Raw genomic sequence first — 25,071 nt, 5'->3', positions numbered from 1 at the left:
ATCTTTCCTCGCTCTCAATTCTTGGTATCAATTGGGACCACTTTATCCATAAGGTGCATGTATGAAATTGTACAACCCCAATTCCAGAAAACGTTGAGACGCTGTGTAAAATGTAAATAAATGTAAACAAAAACAGAATGCAATGATTTGCAAATCTCACAAACCCATATGTTATTCACAAGAGAACACAGAAAACATATAAAATGTTTAAACTGAGGAAATGTACCATTTTAAGAAAAAAAAAAATCATTTTGAATTTGATGGCCGCAACACGTCTCAAAAAAGTAGGGATGGGGCAACAAAAGGCTGGAAAAGTATTTTTTCAGGCCATCAAATTCAATATGACCTTAGTTTTTCCTTAAAATGGTACATTTCCTCAGTTTAAACATGGGATATGTTTTTTATGTTCTATTGTGAATAACATATGGGTTTATGAGATTTGCAAATCATTGCATTCTTTTTTTTTTTTTACATTTCACACAGCGTCCCAACTTTTTTGGAATTGGGGTTGTATGTATACATCTTTCAAAAGTGCACCTTGAAAGCCTCCAACAAGTGGCCAAGTCTGCCTAGACACGACCATGCATCCACAATCAAGCAGGTATACAGCATATACACACACACACGTTTGATGCCAAGGTCATTAAATGGGAGAGCAGCAGCATGAGGCTGGACAACGTGATTGTTGTCATGTTCCATCTGCTGGCTTGTAATGCTCTCATAAACTCAGCAGTGATGTGCAGCGACCCCAGACCAATTAGCATACTGTCTTCCTGTCATTCGAACAACACTTGAGCCTGCTCCCAAAAAGCAGTCAGTCTTTTTTTTTTTAGCAAGATTGTTAAAGGAGATGCCACACACCTGATCTCTGTACTACACAATACTACATTGCATGTTCCTCATACACCCAGTGGCTACGTCACGTCCCTGCTGCATAAGAAAGTCTTCCTCAGCCTAGGCTGGTTGGCTCTGAGCAAAATCCCCCGTTATGGCCTTCTAATCCCATTATGCAAATATGGAGTTCATAAGTCACTCTGGTTTTTGTGAGCAACACTGTGATTTATGTCCTGCTTTTGGCCAGGCATTAGGATACTGCTGCTGGTGTGTGTGTGCAGAATACGAGAGCTTTAGGTTGTGGTGTTTCACTGGGGCATTTCATGCAACTCTGCAAGCTTCGCATTATACTATGCGTGTATTGCAATAACACTATCTGTATCTGTATGTGGGTTTAGCCTAAACTGGAATGTTTTATTTTTATTAAACTCATTATACCCATTTGTAGCATAAAATACTAGGTAAGAGCAAAAATGAACACCTACCTGCTCCCTGTAAAGAAGAACATCAGTTAGTAAAGTAGATGATTTACATCACCATATTCACCAAATTAAACTCTAAATAACCTTGATGAGGACAGGACGCTGTCCTGTAAGCCATCAGGGTGAAAATCATTTCCGTAGCTAGTGCTAGTGCATTTAGTATATATATATATATATATATATATATATATATATATATATATATATATATATATATATATATATATATATATAGTGTATCAGACAATAAGCCAAATACAAGACGTATCTGTCTAAAATCAAATTCGATTCAAGTCACATCAACTTTACATGCATTTTCTAATTTCATTATAGTAATAATAATAATAGGTTTATATAGGCATCTTCTAGTTTCATTTTTGGCCCATAATATGTTGCAATAGTTATATACAGTTATATACAGTATCCTAAGCTGACGATCTTAACCCTAAGTGTTTTTTTGCAATTGAATATTTATTTGATTTTAATGTAATGTAATAGCATAAAGCGATCCAATCAGGAATCCGACATACAATACCCACCACTGCCTTTCTATCTTCTCATACATTTCAAACACTCTCCCCACTCACTACAACCACATGTGCTGGTGATAATAACAAAGGCATACTGTATCATTACCTCATCACTACTATCATTACTTAGAATAGCAGTGCTCCTGTAAGTACAGGTATAGCACTGTAAAAGCTGCAGTAACACTCATACCATCGTTCTGGAGTGGCAGTTCTACTGTAAAGATACTAACAAATAGGAAGATTCCAATTAGGCTAATGCAAAAATTGCGGGTACGTAGGCTTACTGTATAAGCCCTAGCACCAGCCTGAGGACAATGTACCGTATTATAGTCTGGAAAATACAGTATACAGTGTAAATGGGCAAAGCGCACACAGAGGAGAAACGAGGCAATGCAGCAGAGCTCTTACATTATTCCATATTTTTCTGAAATCCATTACTGTATTTTATTTATGCGTTTCACTGGGAGCATGCTTGCTGCCTGAACTGGTCCATGGGTCATTTACATACATAATGTGGGCACTGAGCGAGCACAGGCCAACAGACCCCTCATTAACCTGGTCTCCCAAAACTGCAAATGTCACAGTGTAACGCAAACATCCTTCTCAGCCTCACCCTGTCGGAGAAATCACACATAGCAGGGTAAACAAACAGAAACATGCACACACACACACGTCTGAATATGGAGGAATGAGAAACACACACAGATAGAGAATGTGCGTTAACTGGGAAAAGAAGAAGAGAGCTAATCATCATTAAGGAGTCAGAAGGAGCCGTTAGTTTGTGAGTAAATTGGGTTAAGCATGTGGGTTGGGATTAGTGTCTTACCTCGAATAGGAGTACCCACTGGAAAGAGAGATATAAGTGAAAAACACAAGTTATTATTAAGAGAGTGGGTGAGTAGCTCTTGTCATATTGTCTGTGGATTCTGATATTGTTCAAAATTGTTAGAAATCAAATCACTAACTGAGATTTAAAGACCTCCCTCGGCTGGGCTGGAGCTTTTTCTCTTTCTTTTTCTCTCTCTCTCTCTTTTCTCTCAGCTCTTCCCATATCTCAGCCTCTCCCAAAACCACACATTAAGATGAAACAAAGCATGAGGCAGCTTGAGACCTGTTTAGGGCTGATCTTATACACAGGCTAACCTGGGCTGTGAAAGGGGGCACACAAATTAATCAGAAACTATAATATAATATAAGATTTTTTTATTTCGGTCCAATGATTGGAATATTATCAAATAATTATTGCCGCTGGCTTGTTCTAGCTTAATACTTTGTTGACATAGGTGCTTTGATTGTTTCAGTTGTATGTTGGTCATATTTGTTTGTTGTACTTATTGATTTAAAGGGTCATGAAACCGCCCTCTTTCAGCTCAAATCTACCTCTCAATGTTTTTGAAAAATGCAACTTCAACAGGTGTGGATGGCTGTGCGAAGAAGGGAGGGGGAGTGGGTGTGGCAGGAGAGGAAGGGGGGGTGAGCCTTCAGAACACTCACAATAAATAAGGATATTGACATAGGAGTTTTCAGTAGCAGCAGTACGCAGGACTCTGATGAGGTAGAGGACTTCTCTCCTCCTGAATCCCCAGAGCTAAATGGAGACACAACAGATAGCGATGCAGGTCCTCTGCCCTATCTGTCTGAAGCATTAGCCCCTGACGTGACTATGGAGGAAAACATGGACGAACTGGTGGCAGCGTGGATGGGAGACGTGTCAGAATGGCAGTTAGCTAATAGGCTCAAGCTTTTGATGAATAAAAGGGGGAAGGTTCTTCCCTTCAACACGGACTCTCATTGTATAGTTTTGCACGCGACGGCCTGCTGAGCTTTAAGCGGTTTAATTAGCTCAAAAGGCAAGTAAATGTGTCATGATTAAAAATTAGACACATGCCTCATCTGAAGGGATGGAAAAGTCCTCGGGACTGAGTACCGCATCATTGTGTAGACACAAACTGCTTTCATGAGCAAGTCCGAAATCCACCTTTCTCCAATTCTCATAGCTCTCCCAAGAAAACACACTCGAACTCTTACAATACTGAAACAAACACTTGCCACCCATTTGAACGCCTCTCTCATCTACTACATCTGAAGTACTGATGTAGTCTGGTGTAGTACTGGTGCTGTCATGAATAATTAAGAGACAGCGTCTTCTCATAGGATAAGAACACGCAGTCTCATGAATAATTACGAGACACCGACGCATCATCGATGTACTATAATTCACTGCCATGTCACTGCCTGTGACGTGTAACACGACGAGATTTTAAACCCGGAAGATGAAATAGTGGGAAAAAAGCTCAAAATTAACCAGTTTCCTCCTACTATTAAAATGAACAGATGCTAACATTGTCTTCTATGATGTGCGACACGAACGCCTCTGTTAAAATCTCAGAAAATGTAGTTTAGTGTTTCATGACACTTTAAGTTTTGACAGTGGAAGAGAGCAAATGATGCAGTTACATGGGCTTTTGATATTAGCTAGCTAGCTAGCAGTTATAATATCAGAATAACAGAAAATACATATTTCTACATGTGCCATAAAAAAATAAAACCAACTGATTCGGATTTAGCAGAATATTTTCTTTGAATACACTCTGATCAACTGGATCTGAAAAGTTAGGGACCGTAACTAACAGCACAGTAACTCCAAAATGAGTTGCAGCATACAGCACCCACTAGTTAGGCATGTTAAACCTCATATGCATATGAACATGTAATGGATTATTAAATAACTACAATGATTAATAGTTGATACTGATAGAGAAATAGAAAAAATGGTAATCAGATAGTACGAGAATGGCTGAATAGTTTTATATCATAAATTGTTTTATAATCCCACCTCATCAGGATATAATTTCAGCTATTCTTTTCTGTTATAGAGTCCTTGATATACGCATTGTAAATGCAGGTGGTTAAAGTCTTATCATAACCAGACTCATTGAAACATTCAGGCATAAAGGGATTTAAATTGAATAGAATAAATGCTGCAATATTGATCACTCTAATTATGCACTTTGTAGCACACAGCAAATATTTATAGTTGTTACTGGCACTGTTTATGAGCATTTTATCTACATACTGAAGGAATATCAGGTTTTAATTATTTGTCTCAGACCAATTGCTAAAATGTTATGTTTATTCATGTTTATCCCTGACTCTCTAACTATGTTAAATATGACTTACGTCTCTGAATATGTCATACTTCTCATTCCTTGTGTCTAGGTATGATGAGTCTCAGAACACACCAAGGTAATAACACTCTGGCTCAGACTGCTTCTCTCTCTTCTCCCTCTCCCTGCTCTCTGTATCAACTTGTTAATAAGTAAAATACTAAGTTTGAAGTCTTTTGTGGAGGAATTGTTTTATATTCATCCTTGTTCATCATTTCCATTCTGTTCTTTTGGATGTATCTGTGGTACTAATAGTGACAAAACTGTTATATATCTTAAGAAACTCCAGGTTTTCATAAACTTTTGATTGACACTACAAGCTAGGGGAAATAGTGTGTGGGGTGGCGGAAGAGGCTGAGGATGAAGATGAACTGAATCTGGAGCAACACTTCCCCAGAGACCTCCCTTGTTGGTCCTGAACTTTGTTCTACTCAAGCTCCCAGCACACCTGAACCAGGTAAACAAGAGCTGCAGAATTTGCACTACCTGGCTCGTGTGTTTGAAACTGGATTTTAAAAAAAAGTGTGGACTTTGGATTTCCCAGAAGTCAGGATTGAAGCTCTGTGCTCTGCTCTTTCCTTTTTTTTAAGCTGGTTTCTCTCTCACCCAAGTCCTAATTTCTAAGAGTACAGTAGATTGGCAAAACAAAACAAAAACCCCCAAAAAACCTTAGCAGTTGTGTATTATGATAAATGTTTTTTTGCAGATTATATGTTAATCTGAAAACCATTTAAAACCTATAACTAACTTTTACTCTTGATTCATGTCTGTGATATATAGTATATTGTAGTGTATGTGTCTTGAAAATGTACTAATATTGAAAGACTGAATTTCCCAATATAACCCTTCACTAATCCATAATCCATCACTTTTAAAGTAAAGCTCGTCCGGATTTTGCTGAGTGTCCAGCATCCCTGGGTTGAAAAGTTACACTTGACCAACCAATAGCAAGCTTTAATCACATGACATCACTATTAATATTCTGCTTACCATAACATATTTGTTTTATCTGCACATTAAAACAGTTCACATCATGTTAGTTAGCATGATAGCAAACTGGTCAGCTATGTCAAACAGTTACTGCTGGAGAGGAAACATTAAATGTTAACATTTGCACAGTGCTACCTTTAGGTAGGTGCCTAGCTGAGCACATAGTGTACTTAAAATCAGTATTTTATATTAAACACTACACAGAGATGATAAATGTAATCAAAAACAGCTAGTGGCGATGTCATATAAACAAGTTTATAAGTTCACTCAGACTCCACCCTTGCTGACCCAGAGACGTATGTCACTCAGAAAAATCAGGACATGCTAGCTTTATAAGATAAAGCTCCTTTACGCCTCAGCCAAAAAGAGGTCATTACTGTACCACATGAGATGTTTTGCCTGCTTCTCACATGACTCCATTAACAATCCACTGAGTTTCAAGTAATTGCATTTTCAGATCTAAAAGTAAGTAAGAATACTGGATTACCCTCAAACGTAAGTTAACATCTGGATGTTACTACATCTCAGCCATGCCTAGGTCGGAAAATAACAGACAGAGCTGCCTGTAGTATAGAAACAAGGCATGGACCTGTAAGTGAAAAGTCGTGTGTGTTCTTTGGCAAGGGTCTGCGAAAATGGGCTTCGTGTAGTATTTAAACCTCAGCTTGTTTTTCAGGAGCAGTGAACAAGAACACAGGACCCTGTTTTTCCTGCTGTGTGTTAAATTATGAAGTGGAAGGTCTATCACTCAACATGTGATAAGGCTTATAGCACTAGTTTTGAAAAGCAGGCAAAACATTTACACTTGAAGCTTTTATGACTTGGTTTGAAGGAATCAGGAAGATTGTTAAGGTTGAGGTTAGACATCTGTTAGACTTAAAGGGCTTCAGAGGCTGCAGTGTTAAGCATTGTTTAGGTTAGAGTCAGAATTAAGCTCAAGGTTAAGGTTGAGGAGTACTAGCTTGGAGTTAGAAGAGGTTAGGCTGTGGTTAGGCTAAGGTTAGAGCTTTTAAGTTTAGTTATAAGGTTAATCGTTAAAGGTTGAGATATGGTCATCATCTGAGCGTGATGAAAGGGTGAGTAAATGAAAAACAATGAGGATAAAGGATGCATCAAAGAGGTCTTTACTGTCCATATAACAGAAAGGTTATTTATTCAGAAAAACAAAAGGAAAATTACAAGAAAATCACGCTAAAGTAAGTCTCCCTCGAGCACTAAAAAAATGACATTAGCATCATGTGCTTTAGCCAGTGGCACTCGCTATCTCAAATAGGGCTGCAGCAAATGATTTTTTCATAATCAATTAATCGAACGAATATTTTTCCGATTAATTGATTAATCGGATGGGGGGACAAATTTTTAATACTATTTTTCATTTATTTAAAATAAAATCCACAATCTGAGTGTTACAAAGATAAACTTCAGACTATATGTTTATATATATATATATATATATATATATATATATATATATATATATATATATATATATATATGTGTGTGTGTGTGTGTGTGTGTGTATATATTATATATAAGTATTTATGCATTACTTTTTATGGATGCACAAAAAAGCACTGATAATTAAACTACAGTCCTAAATTAATAATCAAATCTCCCGTTCACTGCACTATACGCTTTCTGTTACTCACTGCCTTTAAGCATGTTGTTTTACTTGCATTTACTTCGATCGTAGCATTTTAATTAGACTTTAATTTTCCGCTGTCACTCAACGATTATGCCTCCGTCTGATGGTGACTGAGGTCATGTTGAGCATAAAAGGTAACAGTGACATAAACAGTAAACTGAAGAAATTCATTTTCGTTGACGCTGGGTATCTGCTAAAGCTAGTGGCGTTGTGTTACGTGCGTTTGACGTCATGTGTCATCACCTAGGAAGCGGCTAATGCTTCTGGTTAGTAAAAAATTGCTTGTGTTCAATTTGAGATGATATTACCTTTCTAAAATTCATACACTACACAGCAGAGTGCAAACTACATATTGTAAGTGTATAGTATGTCATTTGGGACCAAACTTTAGTATTTACCCTCCGAAGAATGTTTTCGGAACAGAAGTAACGTAGTGAGTAAATGTGCCCCATATCATGTGCAGACCAACTAATCGATAACGAGATTCATTGACAACAATTATTATCGATTTTAATTGATAGAGTTGTTGCAGCTCTAGTCTCAAATAAGCAAATAATCTCCATGCTAAGGTTCCTTAGGAACCTCAAACACCCACTGCCTGTGCCCTTTGGAATTTTAGAGGGCAATGAGCTGTCATTTCCAATGCATCTTTGCTCAGAAAGCCCACACAAGCCGGGGCAGAGGAACCGATTTGACCATAGCATCTGTCCATCTGCATGGCTGGGACTCAAATCGGGCTCGAGGCCATGTACTTAGCCCAAGGAAGGCCAAAGTGACCTTACCAGCTCCTCCGCTGAGACAAATCTTTAGTCCTCTATTCTCTGCATGCTCGTTCTGACTGTCGCCAATACAGTTGTCCAGTGGACAGTGCTGAAATGCACGTCACAGAACTATGACTCACATTTCGGTCGTGAGCAAGCAAAATACAGTTTAGGCCTAAAATAAGAACAGGAGAAGCTTTGTTGAAAGATAAAGCACATGAGCCCTCCTTATGTAGGGCCTGTTAATCTCTAGCACCTGACAAAGCAAGTGAGAGTTGACGTTTGGAGCCATGGGAATGGCATAGGGGGAATACCAGCCTGTCTTCAAGTGCCAGCCGTGTAAATAACACGATCGTACCCTGTATGCACTTGAATCAAGACATTACTCACGGCATTAAGCTTGAGCCCAGTATGTTGGTCTTTATTTATGAACCATTTTTGGTGCCACTTAGGCACTACCCTTAGAATCTTTATGTGCTGGTATGGTGTTTTATTGTCCATGCATTGAAACTTCTTGGGTACTGGCTCAGATAATCCTAACAAACGGCCAATCCTACAAACAGATAGGTCTGGGCCTCATTTTCCCATGACCAGTGAAAGAGACCAGCAGAAAAGCAAATTTGTCTTCTTGCTGCTTTCTTACCGGCTGTCCCTTGAGCTGCTGGCTACGGTTTTTATGGGAGGGAGCTGATGACTGTCCACACAAGGACAAGCACCATAGATCACTTTTGAAGGCCTTAGGGAGACCTGGACAGACTTTCCTCTAAGGGACTAAAAAAAATCTATAAAAACCATACACACAACCATACTCAAAAAAGGCCATAGGAAAAAAATCTCTTTCTTGCCCTCGGTCTGTTTTGGAGCAGAGATTAAAAGTAGCGGAGTGAAAGCTGTGGAGATTGGCTGGAAATCACATCCGGAGGGCGGGAGGGCCTTTTTTTTTGCAGGCCTTTTTCTCAACATCTTAAATCCCTCAGGCTGTGAGAGAAGGCACCCGATCAACACACACAGCATCTTGGTAGAGTTGGTGGGCCATAAAAAGTAAACAGTAAGTGCTAACTAACCCCTCGTTGCACTCTGGAAGGCGTGATCTGCTTTGCAGGATGAGCACACTGTGCACTTCCTTAGGACAAAAACAATCGTGCAAAGAAGAAAAAAGTTTAGCTTGAAAGCCAAGCGGATGATATGGAGCCAGACCAGGCCTAAGATTTAGACTTAAGCTCCAAGGCGTTATTTTGCCAGGGCATGGAGACTTAAGATAATACTTGGCTTTAGCAGGAGGAAAATCTCCATCCAGTGCTGGCCAGGAGACCAGGGCCTTGAGCTGCAGAGCTTCAGAAGATGGATGAGAGCAGGTTAAGGATTTTTATAGCTGATGTGGGCACTTGGTGAGCAGCAACCACATGTACACAGGAATCTTTTTGAAAACCAGTTTTTTTCCCTCATAGTTCTTGGTGTCCCATCCACATGAAAAAAAGCTTTTTGAAAATGCCCTTCAAGATGGAGAAATTTTAAGACTCTGTTCTAACTGTTTCAAGTGGATGGGAAAAACGCATGTTTTTGAAAATGCCGATGTCACAGCGTGAATCTGTGCATGCTCATAGCAGTGTTGTGTTTGTGCTAGAACTCCGTTTTATCATGGCTAGTAAATCTGATTATTACTTTGTGCTCTGTAATTTATTTGGATAATGTGTTTGCAATTCAATTTTCCTTTGTTTTATTTTGCGCCTTCATGTGGAGGTGCCAGAAAATGATACGTGTTGTACCGCTTCTGAATCCACTTCGCCGGTTGTACAAACCGTACTGCGAACTTTGGATAAAAGTGAATCTTTTGTATTCAATCAGTAGTTCCACCTCATCAGTCTACATAGTTGAATCTTCGGGTGTTTTTCAGTTTTCGTTTTAGAACCTCTGAGCAACTGCAAACTTGATCAGAATAAACGTGGCTACTGAAGACGCATGAATGAAAAATTCATTAACTTTTGTCCATATTTGTGTTTTTCTGCATTTATCCTTTTCTGTCGCTCAATATGCAGCTCTTAATGTTATTCTTGAAGTTGGATACTATCACAGATGACATACTATCGCCACCAGTGTGATTTCAAATTGTTTTTTTGCAATTTTGTGTGATCGGATATAGTTTTACTATGCTGTTTGTGTGAGTAAAAACTATGTTTTCAAAAGCATCCATATATATGCATACAAGGTTTGAGAACGCAACACATACTCTCAGCTCTGGCTTAGATCTTTCTTTATTTCCTTCTATGAAATTTGGCCACTGCAAAGCACAAGTTGTTCAGCTTTTATCAATATCTAATAAAATGAACAAAAGGATGAATGTTTTTTGTTGATGTAAAACAGAGAACAGACATTGGTATATCAGGAGATGAAACAGAAAGGTGGAGGACAGGGGAAAGAAGAGGTAAAGGGACGGTCATGCAATTCAAAAAGCACTTAAAATGCCATCTGCTGCAGGGACAGTTGGGCAGCTGGTCGACTTAAAGAGACACTTACCAAAAGCTTCTGAAAAATGACAAAGAATAGGTAAATTTAGTGAACAGGCGTTGTGCCTTAATCCATGTAGAGAATCATGTAGTGCCATATGTAATGATCAGGTGTATTCCCTTCTCTTCCAAACAACACCCAACTTTAATCTGATGAAAAGCAACTCCTAACTGAGCCTAAATATATACTCAGACTGTTTCTGAATCACTCAGCACAGATGAACAATCTTAAAACCAACATTACTTGTATTCTACCATGAAATCTAACCTGCTCCTCTTTCACAGTTCAACAACAGCCTCTGTGTACCAGCTTTGTAAAGTCTGCAAGAAGGTTTCAATTCAATCCTGCAACACAAGTCTCTGTGCAAAAGTAAGCATGTTTGAGGAACCCGGCAGGAAAGTGGAACGTGACTGTCTTACCTGATCTGAGTTGTTTGATCCGCCCATTGCTCGTACTGGGATCAATCGGCAGGAAGTCTTTGAACCAGGTGATCTCAGGATCGGGGTTGCCGCTTGCAGCGCAGAGCATGTTGGCTGTGCGGGTGCGTTCTACCACCTTCAGCTGGGGACCCATGTCAATGTTGGGGAAGCCTTGAGGAAGCAGGTCCTCTGTGGGAGAGAAAAGGGAGAGGATGATATTGCAGACTAAAATAATAAATTTGGATAATGAGAAGTCTACTGTACATCTTTCTTTTCAGATTTTTTCCCACCATTTTCATCCTAATTTCTACCCACCAGCCAGCTCTCTCCTATCATACAACAGCTACCAACAGGGAGGGTGAAGGTCCTCAATTCAACCCTGTGAAGTCAGCCAACTGCACCTTTTTGACCTGCTCCTCATGTGTCACAGGGCAGTGTAACACAGTCACAGGAAACTGCTGTCTGCCTTCTTCCAAACAATTACACCTGTGATTGGCTAGTATTGCTCTGATTGACAGGTATCCCTCCCTCCCAGAGAGCAGGTCCAATTTTGCTCTCTTGCCTCCCGGATCTGCGACAATGGAACACTGCAATGCCAATATAATGAGGCGCAGGGGCAGAGGGATAATCTTGATAAGACCTCGTTAGGATCATCTTGAACTCTGGTGCTCTTCCATACCAGAGATATGAGATCTCACTGCATCACTACAGTGACACCCAGAGACTACAGATGACATCTAAGCCAGAAGTGCTTCTTTAAAGTGGATTACCGAACTAAGCCTATCCTCAGACAAAAGGCGCATATTAACACGAATTCACTTGGCAAATTGTAAGTCGTGCTATAAAAGTACCCGCAAGAACAAAATTGCCTCCCTAAGCAATATGGACCAACAACAATCCAACAATGAGTTGAAATTAATAATCAAAAGTCTTCCTTCTCCTCCTTAATGCAATAAATGAAGAAAAACAAAGGGAAGGACGAAAAAAATCCTCTCATTTCTGTGACCCAACTGCCCCTGGGCAAAGACAAAAGTCATGGCCTGATGGAAACATGCAATATGCCTGTGAGAGTCCCTGTGGATGCCCTGAGGACAGCATGTGGCTCAGATGGACCTCAGAGGTCAGTGTGTTTAACCCCACATGGCATGGCAGCCAGGGTAGAACATATGAAAATGGCTGAATTTCTGTACAGTAAGACATTGGTCACTACTGATAACACTGCTACAGAGCCCAAGCCATGGCCTCTTCACTAAAAATGGTCTTGGAAATGTGCACAACAGAGAACCCTCCTGGCAGGGCACTTTTTTCCCCCCTTTGAGATAAATATTTCATCACAGGCTTCAGGGAGTGAGAAGAATTTGTGCTGGTTTAGGCTTTATGGACAAACTTCACCCAGTAATTATTAACCCATGCTGATGTTGCACCTCTTTGTGCATGGAATTCCTTCAGGGCTGCACCACAATAGCAATTTCTAAAAAAAAAGAGTGTTCCTTTTCTCTATCTCGTTCTCATCATAGATGCTCCCGGCATTCTCTTTATTTCCCAGTCTATGTGTAAATCAGTCTGCTGAATAGCAGAGATGCTTGCTTTCACTCCATTTTACTCTGAAACTGAAATGTCCCATTGTTTGAGAGATACTCAGCAGCAAGTGCTTTGGTCGGTAAAGGAATATGCTAAAGTCGTGGTTTGAGGGCAGCTCAGTGGCAGAGTGACACTGTAATGGAGGATCGCTCCCAGCCACATGAATTAAGCCTTAAACACACTGAGAATAATTGGCTCTGAGCTTAATTAAACAGCCATAGAGAAGGAAAAACATAAAGGTGAGGGAGGAGCCTAGAGTGCTGTTGGGTGAGCAGCAGAGCAAGTTGAATGGAAGTTAAGCCATAAACTTAAGACTGAACTTAAAGATTGTCAACAGCTTAGTTAGTTCTGAGAAGAACAGTGGGGCTGGTTTGGGGGGCTCAACACCGCAAGAACAGTTGTACTACAGTGCAATTTAAAAGATATATAATCAAATGAAGTTACACCAGCCATTTAATTTCATTTAGAAATAAGAAAAAAATCAAGTGTCCAGAATGACATCATGAAGAAATGCCCCATCATTGTTAATAGAACGTGTGTTTAGGTGACCAATACAATGTCAGGAAAACTGATCCTTGGAGCTGATGGACAATCATAGCATTAATTCCTAAAGAAGACAATTTACAGCAAAGACAACTATAAAGACAATTCCATCACCATGTATTGAGAAATTATAATGCGAACCAACGTGGCTAGATTCATAGTGTCACAGCAGTTTTAATTCGTGTACAGTTTTAATTTGCCGTGGGCATGTCAACACATTCAGGGCAAATAGTTCATTACAAGTGTGACAACATCTTCAACATTATAAAGACCAAGGACTGAGTACAAGAAAAACAAAAACATCCTTTTTAGGTGATACACTATATCGCCAAAAGTGTGTGGGCCTTCCCCAAACTGTTGACATAAAGTTGGAAGCACACAATTGTAAAGATGTCTCCGGACTCATCATTAGGCACCAGCAACTAATCTTACGGCACCAGCAACTAGTCATTCACGTCCTTCTTTTGTTAGCCCAAAGCACCAATGTGTAACTCTATTGATAACCTTTCACAGGAGCCTTAATTATTGGGTTTTCAAATGGCCAACCATTAGCCTAAAAATACCCCTTTTGTGATACGCAGAATGAGCCCCCAGAAGGCTGTCTGAAAGCTGTTCTCTCAGCGATCAGGTGGTGCCACTACTGGCCGACATCTGTGTGCTTTGATTTTTTTTGTGTTGCTATTTTAGAGGACTTATGGGTCATGTCATACCCTAAAATTCAAAATGAAATGCAATTAGCAGTGGTGGCGTTCACAGGGGGTTGATATCTGGGTAGCTCATGCGGTCAGCTCTGGCCTGGCATAAAAGCTGTTAAGCTGCAGTGATAATGGCGTAGTTGTGATGAGCACACCGGGAGGATGGGGGCTGAGTGCACTGGCCACTTTGTCCAACAGCTGGTTGTGTGTTCACGCAATCCAGCAGAGTGCTGCTCCCTATGGCATTAGCTGCCCTCCCACAGTGTAAATCGAGGGTGATGTCATTATGGATAATTGTTTTTAGTAGTCGTGTGTGACTTGCATTATGCAAAGAAACAGGTGCAAAGCCTTTAATTCAATTGCTTTGGGAGCTCTCACCGCTGGATCGGTGTCTCCTCTGCACTGTGATTATAGGAAAAATGGTGGTAATCGGTTCATGCTGCAGCCCACTATAGTTACACAGGCCTGTGATATCTCCATTCATTACAGATTCAACATGTCAGCATCCAAACACAAAAAGTTATTTAAAAAAAAAGCTATTCATTTCTCCTTTGCTTGGTTTTCATTATTTTCGATTCTTTTTCTGGTTATTACTGAATGACCCAGATATATATGAACAATTACTGGGTAGCTAGTAGCTAGAAGCATAGATTAAAGATTGTTGTTAGTGACAAAATTTATTTCTGCATATGTTTACTGCATATTTATCATATCTTTATTGGAAACAGAATAATTTTCCAGACTACACATCACAATGAAAAAAATGAATCAATCTTTTAATTAAAAAAAAAATTAAAGTGAACAAATTTAATAGAAAAACAAAAATAAAATTAAACAGATTCCTTGTTTTCCCAATTTCATTCGAAATGAAAAACAAACCAAGACAATTTACATGGATTTATGAACCTCTGAAGCTTAACTCTGAAAATCAGATTATATCCAGACTAAAGCCTTATTTTCTCTTTTTTGTGCACGATTTATGGTAGTTTGTACGTTCCAATAAATAAATACATTACCCTATATTTATATTTATGAAGTAAACCACAGTAATAAAACTGACATAAAAGAGCCTCTGAGAAGCACATATTGTACATGCTGAGGCTGCAGCATATTTTACAAGTATCTCCTGTGCTCTTATTGTTCATCCTGATATTTTCACTTACTGAAATGATTTGATTTAATCAGTGCTGTAAACAGGTTAACTGACTAGCCTTCACCACAGTCAGGGATGGGCCTTTAAAAGGCACTGTGCATTATTATTATAGTGGTATGTGTGGAGATGCTAGAGACATAGAGGAGACAGGCAAGGAGACAGGAAGAGAGAGAGTCAGAAATAAAGAGAACACATGGAGGTCTATCAGCAATCCTGTGGTCATGAATAGGAGCTGGTTTGGTCAGGGTCAAATGTTCTGTCATTTTAAGTCAGCATGCATTAGTTCACACGAGCCAGGGACATGACACCAGGAAAACTCATCACCTGAACACGAGGAAAGCATAAGGAGGACCGACTACTTAAAGATGGAACAAGGTCTCGATGTTCTGTTTGAAATAAACCTTCACAAAGAACTCCCCAAAGTAATAAAAATTAAGGGCACCGTTTCCGGCCAAATTTCTGACTGTGAAAGAGAGTTTTGAGTGCAAAAGTTGACCAAAGGATCTGGAGTGCAGAACATAAGACACTGGTGGGGGCAGTATATCATAAGCCCCAAGAGGTTGGAGATTCTGTCTATGAAGCTTTTCAGTCATCCAAATCAGTACTACACAGGGAATCTTATGATTGAAGCCACAGCCACATAGTATTAACCATTGCCTTCATGGAAAAACAACCCTGTCTGAGTGTCTGGCACAGGCAAAAATGGCTGTTGCTGATCTGCAGGATGCAAACATTATAACTCTGGAATACAAATCAGCAGGCTGCGTGTGAATATTCTGGTGACACTAAACAGATGCCCCTGTATCTCCCAGCACACCCCTATTGGGTTTTGATAGAGCAACAATCACTTGAGGAGCCTGGGATCTTTCAGGCGCTGCACAATTAAGCCATGACATGTGGCGATGTTTGCACACGCCTTGTCTCATGACCAAGCCCAGCTGTGTCTACCACACAGCTGTCATAAAGACTTGTCAGTGGTAGAGAAGGCAGGGCCACGCACATCTGCTGGGGCACTGAATACTAGTGGGGACGGAACTGGTGGCTCAGTGGATAAGGTTTTGGGCTACTGTTTGGAAGGTTGTGAGTTCAAACATGGCACAGCCAAACTACGTTTAAGTCCCTGAGCAAGACCCTTAAACTTCAACTGCTCTGCTCAGTTATATTCTGTCTCAACTGTAAAGCTGAGTGCACACTACATGACTTTTAAAATCATTGAACTGCTCATACTATATGACTTGTGATCAGTTGTTTGGTGGATGTAGCTGAAAGAAACAAGAGTGTTGTCTGTCATGTGACTTTGCCACTGTTTTGTACAGAAACAAGAAAATTGGGAAAATATTCGAGGAAGAACTGGTTTGAGAGACACGGCAAGTGAAGAAGACAATATACAAAAAGAACTGGAGGTATAGTAAAAGTAAAAAGAGGTATCTTTATACTATACATCACCATGTTTGTTTTTAATCTCTGCTGTTCCTAACAAGCTTTTGGGTATGACATGACAACTAATTGTTTTTTATAGAAGCATTATTATTGTGCTTTCATTTTGCCTCGCACTCCCACACAAATGGATGATAAACTGGCTTCAGGGATCTGAAGCACGTGACAAAACAAATTTGTTTTCCTTCTGGACTCTCATTGACGGTTTCTCAGCGCTGTACTTGCTACTAGTCGTAGAGGGGCTCAAACACACTAGAATATCAAACATGCTTGAAAATATAAGAGCCTCGATGACAGCTCGCATACTGAGAAAATCACGTTGTTGAACCACTAGACAAACAGTTGCCCCAAGAGAAATAGTCACCAAGCTGAGGCTGGGGTTGTTCCTGAGCCACAAATATTAGTGTGCGACAAGGAAATCGAGACTAAAATCGTGTAGGGTGCACTCGGCTCCAGTTGCTTCAGATAAAAGTGTCATGCAAACAAGTTAAATAAATCCAAATATATACACCATTACCACAGGCAAAGAAGGAGAAGGCATACAGAGGAAGAATAGAAGAGGTGTTACAGAAACAGAAGGCTAAAGCTCAAGCTGAGTGGAAAGCAGAAAGGGTTGGCCAGGCTCTGTCATTCTCCAACAAGCTGCCCTGAGATGAGATGAGAAAGGTCGAGCAAACAAACTCTGAGGTGATGAAGAGAGATGTACAGAGGTGCTCTGACAGCCTGTGTATTAAGTGGCTCGCACGAGAGATCCTTTATCGGCAGTGATTGAAATGTGTATGCTTGGAGTGAAGTTCCTGGAAGTGCTTGGAAAGGCTGCTGGATTTGAGATGCTGTCATGAATAGGTCTGTGAGGCCAAGCTCCTGCTTCTAAAGAAATGGAAAACGATTCACCTCACAAACTGGGGTCACTCAAATAGTTTATGGAAAACACATCTGAGTTGTTCTCTTCACAACTAATTGGGCAAAAAAATGGTAACTCAATTAAGGCAAGAGCAGCCTAAATGTATCACAGTTGTTGTTTTCTATAAATCATATTAGTGACCTTAGTAAATTAGGTTTGTAGGACTGTAGGAACATAGATAGAGTGCACATTGCTTATAGCACCTCTCTATCTTCTTTCAGAAAGAAAAACAAGAACCTCTTTAGTTTATTTTTATCCACTGATGTTCCTTTGTTTCACTTTGCCAGTTCCTAAGAGGCATGCTGCTGGAGAGACATGGGACAAGACCTGGCCACTAAATCTTAAAAAAAGCAGTGCACAATGTTAATAACAGCATTTCCTTTCCAGGTGCTGTTTTCTTTGGAGCACAAGTGTGGCAAAGTACATACTGTACAAAACCATTACCTTATATTTACAAGGATTAAAACAATGGCATGCCTTATGAGATTTTTATTGAGTCAAGATATTCCAGTAATAATAATGCAAAAAAAAAAAAAGAACAGGAAAAGACAGTATATAGAGTCTTACTTTTCTTGTCATTGTTTTGCCAAATCACAACAAAAGGCTTGCATTATCTAAAAGACATGACAGAGGATGCGTGGGCAGGTGCAACATCTCATGAAAAATAAAGCCATTGGCTCAGTTTTTAAAGATAACTGTCTTGCCTCCAAGATGTGGCCCAAAAAGCTTCGGCGTTAGAGAAAAAGCACTTGGAGTCCAATCCCCTCCTTGAACGGTAAAAAATACATAACTGGAGAAACAATAGTACAAAGGCACTGGAAGCGCTATATCCAAACATAAGCATTTAACTATGTGCTTTTAGCCAAAAGCAATTAATGCTATAATAACAGGGTTGCTCCTACACACAGAGTAAAAGAACAAATATCAAGCCTTTAGGAGTAAATGGAAAAAACATCTGAATGGCTATAATTGCTGATAATTGCTAAGAAGCCATTAGGCAAGGGAAGGAAATGTGGCCTGGGTTCTCACCTAGGAAGCATTGAATTTTATTTACATGTACATATCAACATGCAAGTGGAATGACAAGTACCTCCAGTAGCATGTGGAGAGGAAGCTGAATGCCTCATCCTGTTCGACTTGCTGAGTTCTGGGTACATTTCTTCCCGTTTTGGATGAAATCAGTTGTCAGCAAGCACTGTTCCTAGGCAAGAATGTGCCTTAAGCAATATGGTGGCAGTGCCTTGCTTTTTACCTTCAGTGAATAATGTGGCTGTTGGGCAAAACTAGTTTTCAGCAAGATGCTTGCAATAAAAGAAAAATATAGTTGGAAGGAAAGTAAAATTCAGTGTTTGTGGAACAGATGTTCGTCTTTCCTGCTCCAGTGCCAAGGCTGCCTAAAAAGGGGAGAGACTGCAGACACTAGCCTGAGCTCATCATGCCCTTTAAGGGCAACAAGTTGTTCTTTAAATATTAACAGATACCCCATTGCACTAGTCAGGCTGAGGTAGTGCTCCAGATATGGGGTGCTCAAGGAAAATCTGGCTGGAAATCATATGCAACCTCTTCTTCTTCAAATCATATTCATTCACAAGGAAAGAAAATATGTGCCACTTTCCTCCAGCTCTTCTTTATTCATGAAAAGTACCCCACCAAGGACTACCACTAAATCGCAATCTCCCAGTAGTCTTGTTACTGATCTCTTATTTTAGGTCCCAGTGCATCTATGCCTAACCTCCTTCACCCATCCCTTTGCCAGAAGCAATCACTGCAAATGAAATCTAAAGGCTGAGGCAATCCATTTCTTCTAATAAAAGCTGAGCTAGGTAAGAGACATGAAGCAGGAGTCTACAGTCTGTGTTGTCAGTGGCAACATTTCTTATTGAACAGAAAGCTTACACAACCCGATCGCTTATTTTTCTGTGGGAAGGAGTCTAGAGTACAATCTAAACATTTATCTTTCAAAGAAAAGAATATTGGGATACCCTGACCTTGTCTTATGCCTCTATCTCTCTCTCTCCATTGCCTTCTCTTGCTTTTTGGTTGCCTCGAAAAAGGGGTGCACAAGGTTGACCTACTTGAGCAGGCATTACATGAATTGCTGGCCAGAGTGGGGAGAATGAATGCCCCAAGAGATGAGCGTTTCAGCCATTTATCTCTCTCACTGCTCCTAATACCCAATGATGCTTGATTACTGCTTCCCAGGTTCCCAGGATCAAAGGTTTAGAAGGCCCATAAACTCATAAAATATTCTGTGGGTAGCTCTACTGTGTAGACCTACTGTGTTCTGTATGAGAAAAGAGTTCTAACAAACCATCATTTTCTCTCTGACGGAAAATAAAACCGAGTGAGAGCTGCAGATCCATTTTGAGCTCCATCAAAAAAACAAAACAAAACAAAACAAAACAAAAACTCTTGGCAAACTTTGCGAAGCACCACAAAGTGATGTATAACTCACTTCAGGTTCGACATTGTCTTCATAAAGCCATGTTATTAATGACAGAAATCACAGGTTAAGAATGCAACAAGTTGCTAACTAGCCTTGAAAAATAGAAGCACACCGATGACAGATCTGCCACAGAACCAACAAGCGCTTCCACTCACCTTGCAGGAGTCGTTTGATGCTGCAATGGTACCTGAAGTGGTTTCTCACTACTGACAATTATCCCTTTGCAAAAACCAGGAAGGCATGTCATCATTAGCAGAAGCAGTAAACAACAGTATACAAAATGCAGAGCGTGCGCAATGTGGTGCAAATCCCATTGAATGAGCCAACAGACAGATGTCGAAGCAGGCAGGCAATATAAATAGACATCAATTGCTAAATGACTAACTTTGAATAGCTAAATGACTACCATTTTGAAATAGTACACTTGCAGTAATGGATTTCCCAGTAACAGAGTCCATAGATTTCTGATAGATCTTAAATTTGCTAAACAAATGCATTATGCGGTCTAAGTCTGTGGGCCTGGGAATTGGCTTGTTTATGAGTGCGGGATGCAGATAATACACCGGGCAAATACAGCTGTGTGCGTGATAATACCAGCTCAGATCAGTCTTAATCAAATCCACCCTGATGCAAGCTTCCTCCTCAGAGACTCGTTCCGTTTTCCACCTCTATCTCTTGCGCCTTCACTGCCTCCCAGCTCATGTTTCCTTAGTTACAATGGAGGTGCTGGGGGGATAGGAAGGGAATGGTGATGGGTGGCTTTCATTCTGTCTTTCCCTCTTTCTTGCCTTGTACCCCCTTTGAGAAATTTAAGCAACTTTTGGGGTTGTCATTTTGCTAAATCAATCTATGTCAAGAGATTGACCTGTTTATGGGTAACAACCTGTTAGCGTCATGACTAACACAGGTGGCTATCCCTGGGGGCACAGAATTAGCCCATCAGCAGAAAGCACCAGGAACCAAGAAGGCAGGTTTCAAGGTTTCGGCTTGCATTTAGAATGAAAGATCCTGAAAATTAGCTATATACATAATACATTCTATTTAGCTTGAAAGCGCTACCAGTTTCATTTAATATATATATATATATATATATATATATATATATATATATATATATATATATATATATTTTAGTGGAGTGGAAAGAAGGGGGAATTGTGACTATATGCATGTCAACATTATGTTTCAATTGCAGTAAAAATGGGGAAAGAAAGCTCATTAATGTACTACTGCCAATATGGCAGGCACAGCATCTTCCATTCAACCACTTGTGCTCACTACAGCGTATCTCAAAAACACAGTCATGCTGGCTAGTCACATGGGTCACTGCTAATTACAGACCTTTATTGACAAAGCTAAGATCAGCCATCAACAGACAGATTAATGGAAGAGAGGCTGAGGTCTGGATCAATTATGCAGCAGAGAAGCAGTCTACAGTTTTCGTTCTAGAAAACAGTCTCTAACCTTGAACCATTTCCCAAAACATTCTTCTATCTCCCATGAAATGGCTTGAGAGCTGTTCTTTGATTCCTTAGGTTGACATATTTGCTTTTGAAACAGGAAGTAAGAGTGATCTCATGTTGATGTGCTTGACTGATTTACACAACAGCCAATAACAAATGAGATATGCCACACCCCCACCAAATCTAAACAAACTTACCAGTAGCATAGCAAAGTAGCTAAATATGTAGAACAAGGAAAACTTTGTGAGTGTCTTTTTCTCACCGCCACCTTCACCCCGCCTGTCCACTTTCATTATCAAGTGATGGCTGGAGAAGGCAATAGCATGCAAGAAGACCAGCCATGTTTGCTGCTAATGAGCTGCTACTCTACAGCAACAAACAACCCTGGGGGTGGGACATATACATTCTACAGTGCGTTTAATTGGACGAACACAAGACTCCTGCAAATTGAGTCACCAAATTTTTTATAAATAATTTAGCTGGATGCGCCAAACTATAAAATTTAAATGAGAATATCTATGGCCATTTTCCAGATTTACTATTATACTGGTGTCCATAATACAATGTACAGGGAAATGTACAAAAAGCTCTGAAACATTTATTTGGATTTCAGGGGTACTGTAAATATCACAGTTACTTGCTCCCATTCCGGCAATTAGTGCATATAGGACCACGACAATGAATTCCGATTTATCATAATCAGTGAGGAAGGGAAGGAAAATGTGTGAGAGGACATTCAGCAGGGAGTGTGATTTTTCTAACACAAAATGTCTACAGATATAAAATATGTGGCCAGATAAAGTCTGTGTTCTGTACTGTGCTTGCCAAAAGAGGACGCTGAACTTATCCTTGGGGAAGCCCGATGTCGCCGGTTAGACAGTGATGTCCATATTTCACCGTAAGCACACCACATAAAGGAAGAGTCCCATCTTGTCAAGTTTTGGCTGTTATTTGGCTTACTACAAGAAAAAGTGGCTGATTTGTAACTCAGGCATGTTCCTCCAGCCCCAAATTCTATTACTCTATCTAAGCAATATGGTTGCCAGGAAATTGAGGCTAGACCAGGACTAAGTGCACCTTTAATTCAACGTCGCGTTCTTGTACCTCATCTTTCATTCCCTCAGCCCGACCCCATGCTTTTCTCAGTCAGGAATGGGTTCACTCTCTCTACACTAATGCACAGTAAAACACTTTGGGTCTGCTAATGGCTAAGCCAATCCACAATGCTACAGAGAACATCATAATCAGCCTTACTCCGTTAGTCTGTCTAAAGCATTTATACCAGGCCTGAAAAACACTAACCCCCCTGAGACAAACTCCCAATAGATTTTCTCCTCAGACTGTGAATGGTGAAGATTGGAAATAGGTGTGTATACATCTATATTCACTATATTCTATATACAGTTATACCACATGTATCATAATACTGATTTATGATAACACATTTTTTATATCATTAAGTAGGACTGTTCCTAAGTTAGACATATTCAATGCCTGCCTACACCCTGATGTTAACTATACAGTAGGGGAAATAAGTATTGAACGCATCAACATTGTTTTGAAACAACAAGGTTGTGAAGGTCTTGGGAGAGCTCTTTGCTTTTACCAATCATGAGATGTTTCTTATGTGACACCTTGGTAACGAAAAGCCTTTTTATAGATCCATTTACAAACCCAGCTGATATTAATTTGCACAGATAGGAGGTATAATTACTTACAGATTTCAGCTGGTTCCTTGCCTTACCTTGCCTTGGAGAACTGCTTTTTCTTAGTGTGTTCAATACGTTTTTCCTGTCATTCCATTTTATTACACATAACTTTTATTCATGGACTTCGATGTTGTGAATTCTTTACATTTCCAGATTTCTTGAATTAATACTGATGTCTGATGAAAACTGCATGTGAATAATCTCATTGGGAATATACTTACTGAAAGAGATGTTGACGCGTTCGATACTTATTTCCCCCACTGTATGTCCTAATAAGCATGTTTTATAAAATACAATGCAATTGTTCAAAATGTTAAAAATGAGTTATGCTATGCATGTCATAACCCTGCTGTAGCATTCCTATTGCTTAATAAATTGGGACAATAAGCATGGCTGGATACAATTTAACATGACAACAATTCACACATTTTCTAGTGCGTTCTAGTTTTCTATTTTCTAGTACATTTTATACTGCTTTGTCATAGTCTAAGTTTCACTGTGGTGGTAAAAGATTGTATATTCCACCTTTTTGTCATCGTCATCATAATTTTTGTGTACATTTTTTACAATCTGTTTTGCCCTCTAATACCTACGATAATAAAGCAGAATAATACTTAAACACTATATAAAAAAAGAACTTGTCATATAAGAGGACATGTTACTATTAAAAAATTTTTTTCATGCACAGTATGACTTTAAAATTTTTATTTGGCAAGAAGACGAGCAGGAGAAAAGGCAGAAAGGGTGTGGAATTAGGCTGTTTTCCAAAGTGGCTGTGGGACTGGGCAGCTTGGGATTTGGCTAGTGCACAATCTGAAGTAAATCTGTCAGGAATGCAAAGACGAACTGCGAAGAGAGATGACTCACTCAGTAACCAGCAAGGCTCAACCGAGCAGCATGAGAGCACGGGCATCTCTCCCTCTTCTGTGACACTCAAAAACAACAGTCAAGAGAAGCAAATAAGTATTTTCCACATGATAAAACAAAGTGTGATTTCAAAAATAGCATAGCCGAGTCAGAAAAGGTCAGAGATGAGTGGGGAATTAAAAGGGCTTGGCAGGGTTTTGATGGCAGGGGTCGGTAGCGGTCTAATTAAAACTGCACAAAAGAGTGTGCAACAAACACGTCTTGTCCTGCAGGAGAACGGCCAATTAAATGTGTTCCTGATCAAACAAGAATGGGCTGTGAGCTGCATGTCTTCTTTAGCACTAACTGCACTAACGAGGTCCCTGTGACTAGAGTTTAGAGGAGTCCAGGTCACAGAGAACGCATGCCTATATCACTTCAGAGGCAAAAAGTGAGACAAAGATTAAAAGATATAAAGAGAATGACAGGACATTTTGGCAGGAGAGAGGCAGGATCCCCAGACTAATCTGGAAGCCACCGATCTTCTGATCTTGTACCATGGTGAACAGTGTTCCCAGTATCAATGCCATCACCACCTCAGGCTGCAGAACAGTGTGTGTCCGTCTAACACATATCAGGAAGCAGGCAGATGGTGAAACCTGGGCTGCTGCTTGCATTGGACCATTTCAAGTGCTCCAGGTTGGCAGCTGATGAGTAGGCAAGATGCCAGGGTCAACAAATCAAGAGAGAGAGAGAGAGAGAGAGAGAGAGAGAGAGAGAGACAGACAAGTGATGTGCACTCACATAGTGACATGATGAGGAAGAAACATGGAAGAGTGCAGGTGTCTCTTTCCTTCTTCTCGTCACGAGTCCACCAAGGACTCTCAAAGGACTCCGTAAAGGAGACATGGAGGAAAAGCAGATGGCCGATATTAGGCATTCGGCTCACGGATGTTGAGCA

At 40.0% G+C, this 25,071-nt stretch overlaps 1 protein-coding gene across 3 annotated transcripts in view; it reads right to left on the bottom strand.

The window, feature by feature from the left end:
• Positions 1 to 25,071, bottom strand: part of ptprsa (protein tyrosine phosphatase receptor type Sa) — a 269,659-nt gene that overhangs the window by 95,248 nt on the left and 149,340 nt on the right. For all 3 annotated transcript variants that reach the window (XM_053634470.1, XM_053634471.1, XM_053634472.1), the window contains one exon: positions 11,334 to 11,522. In XM_053634470.1, the coding sequence (XP_053490445.1) occupies positions 11,334 to 11,522 (189 nt within the window). The remainder of the gene's footprint in view (positions 1 to 11,333; positions 11,523 to 25,071) is intronic.

Source organism: Ictalurus furcatus, chromosome 10, assembly GCF_023375685.1.
Source record: "Ictalurus furcatus strain D&B chromosome 10, Billie_1.0, whole genome shotgun sequence".
Classification (NCBI taxonomy): Eukaryota; Metazoa; Chordata; class Actinopteri; order Siluriformes; family Ictaluridae; genus Ictalurus; species Ictalurus furcatus.
This window is presented reverse-complemented; position numbering and strand designations above follow the sequence as displayed.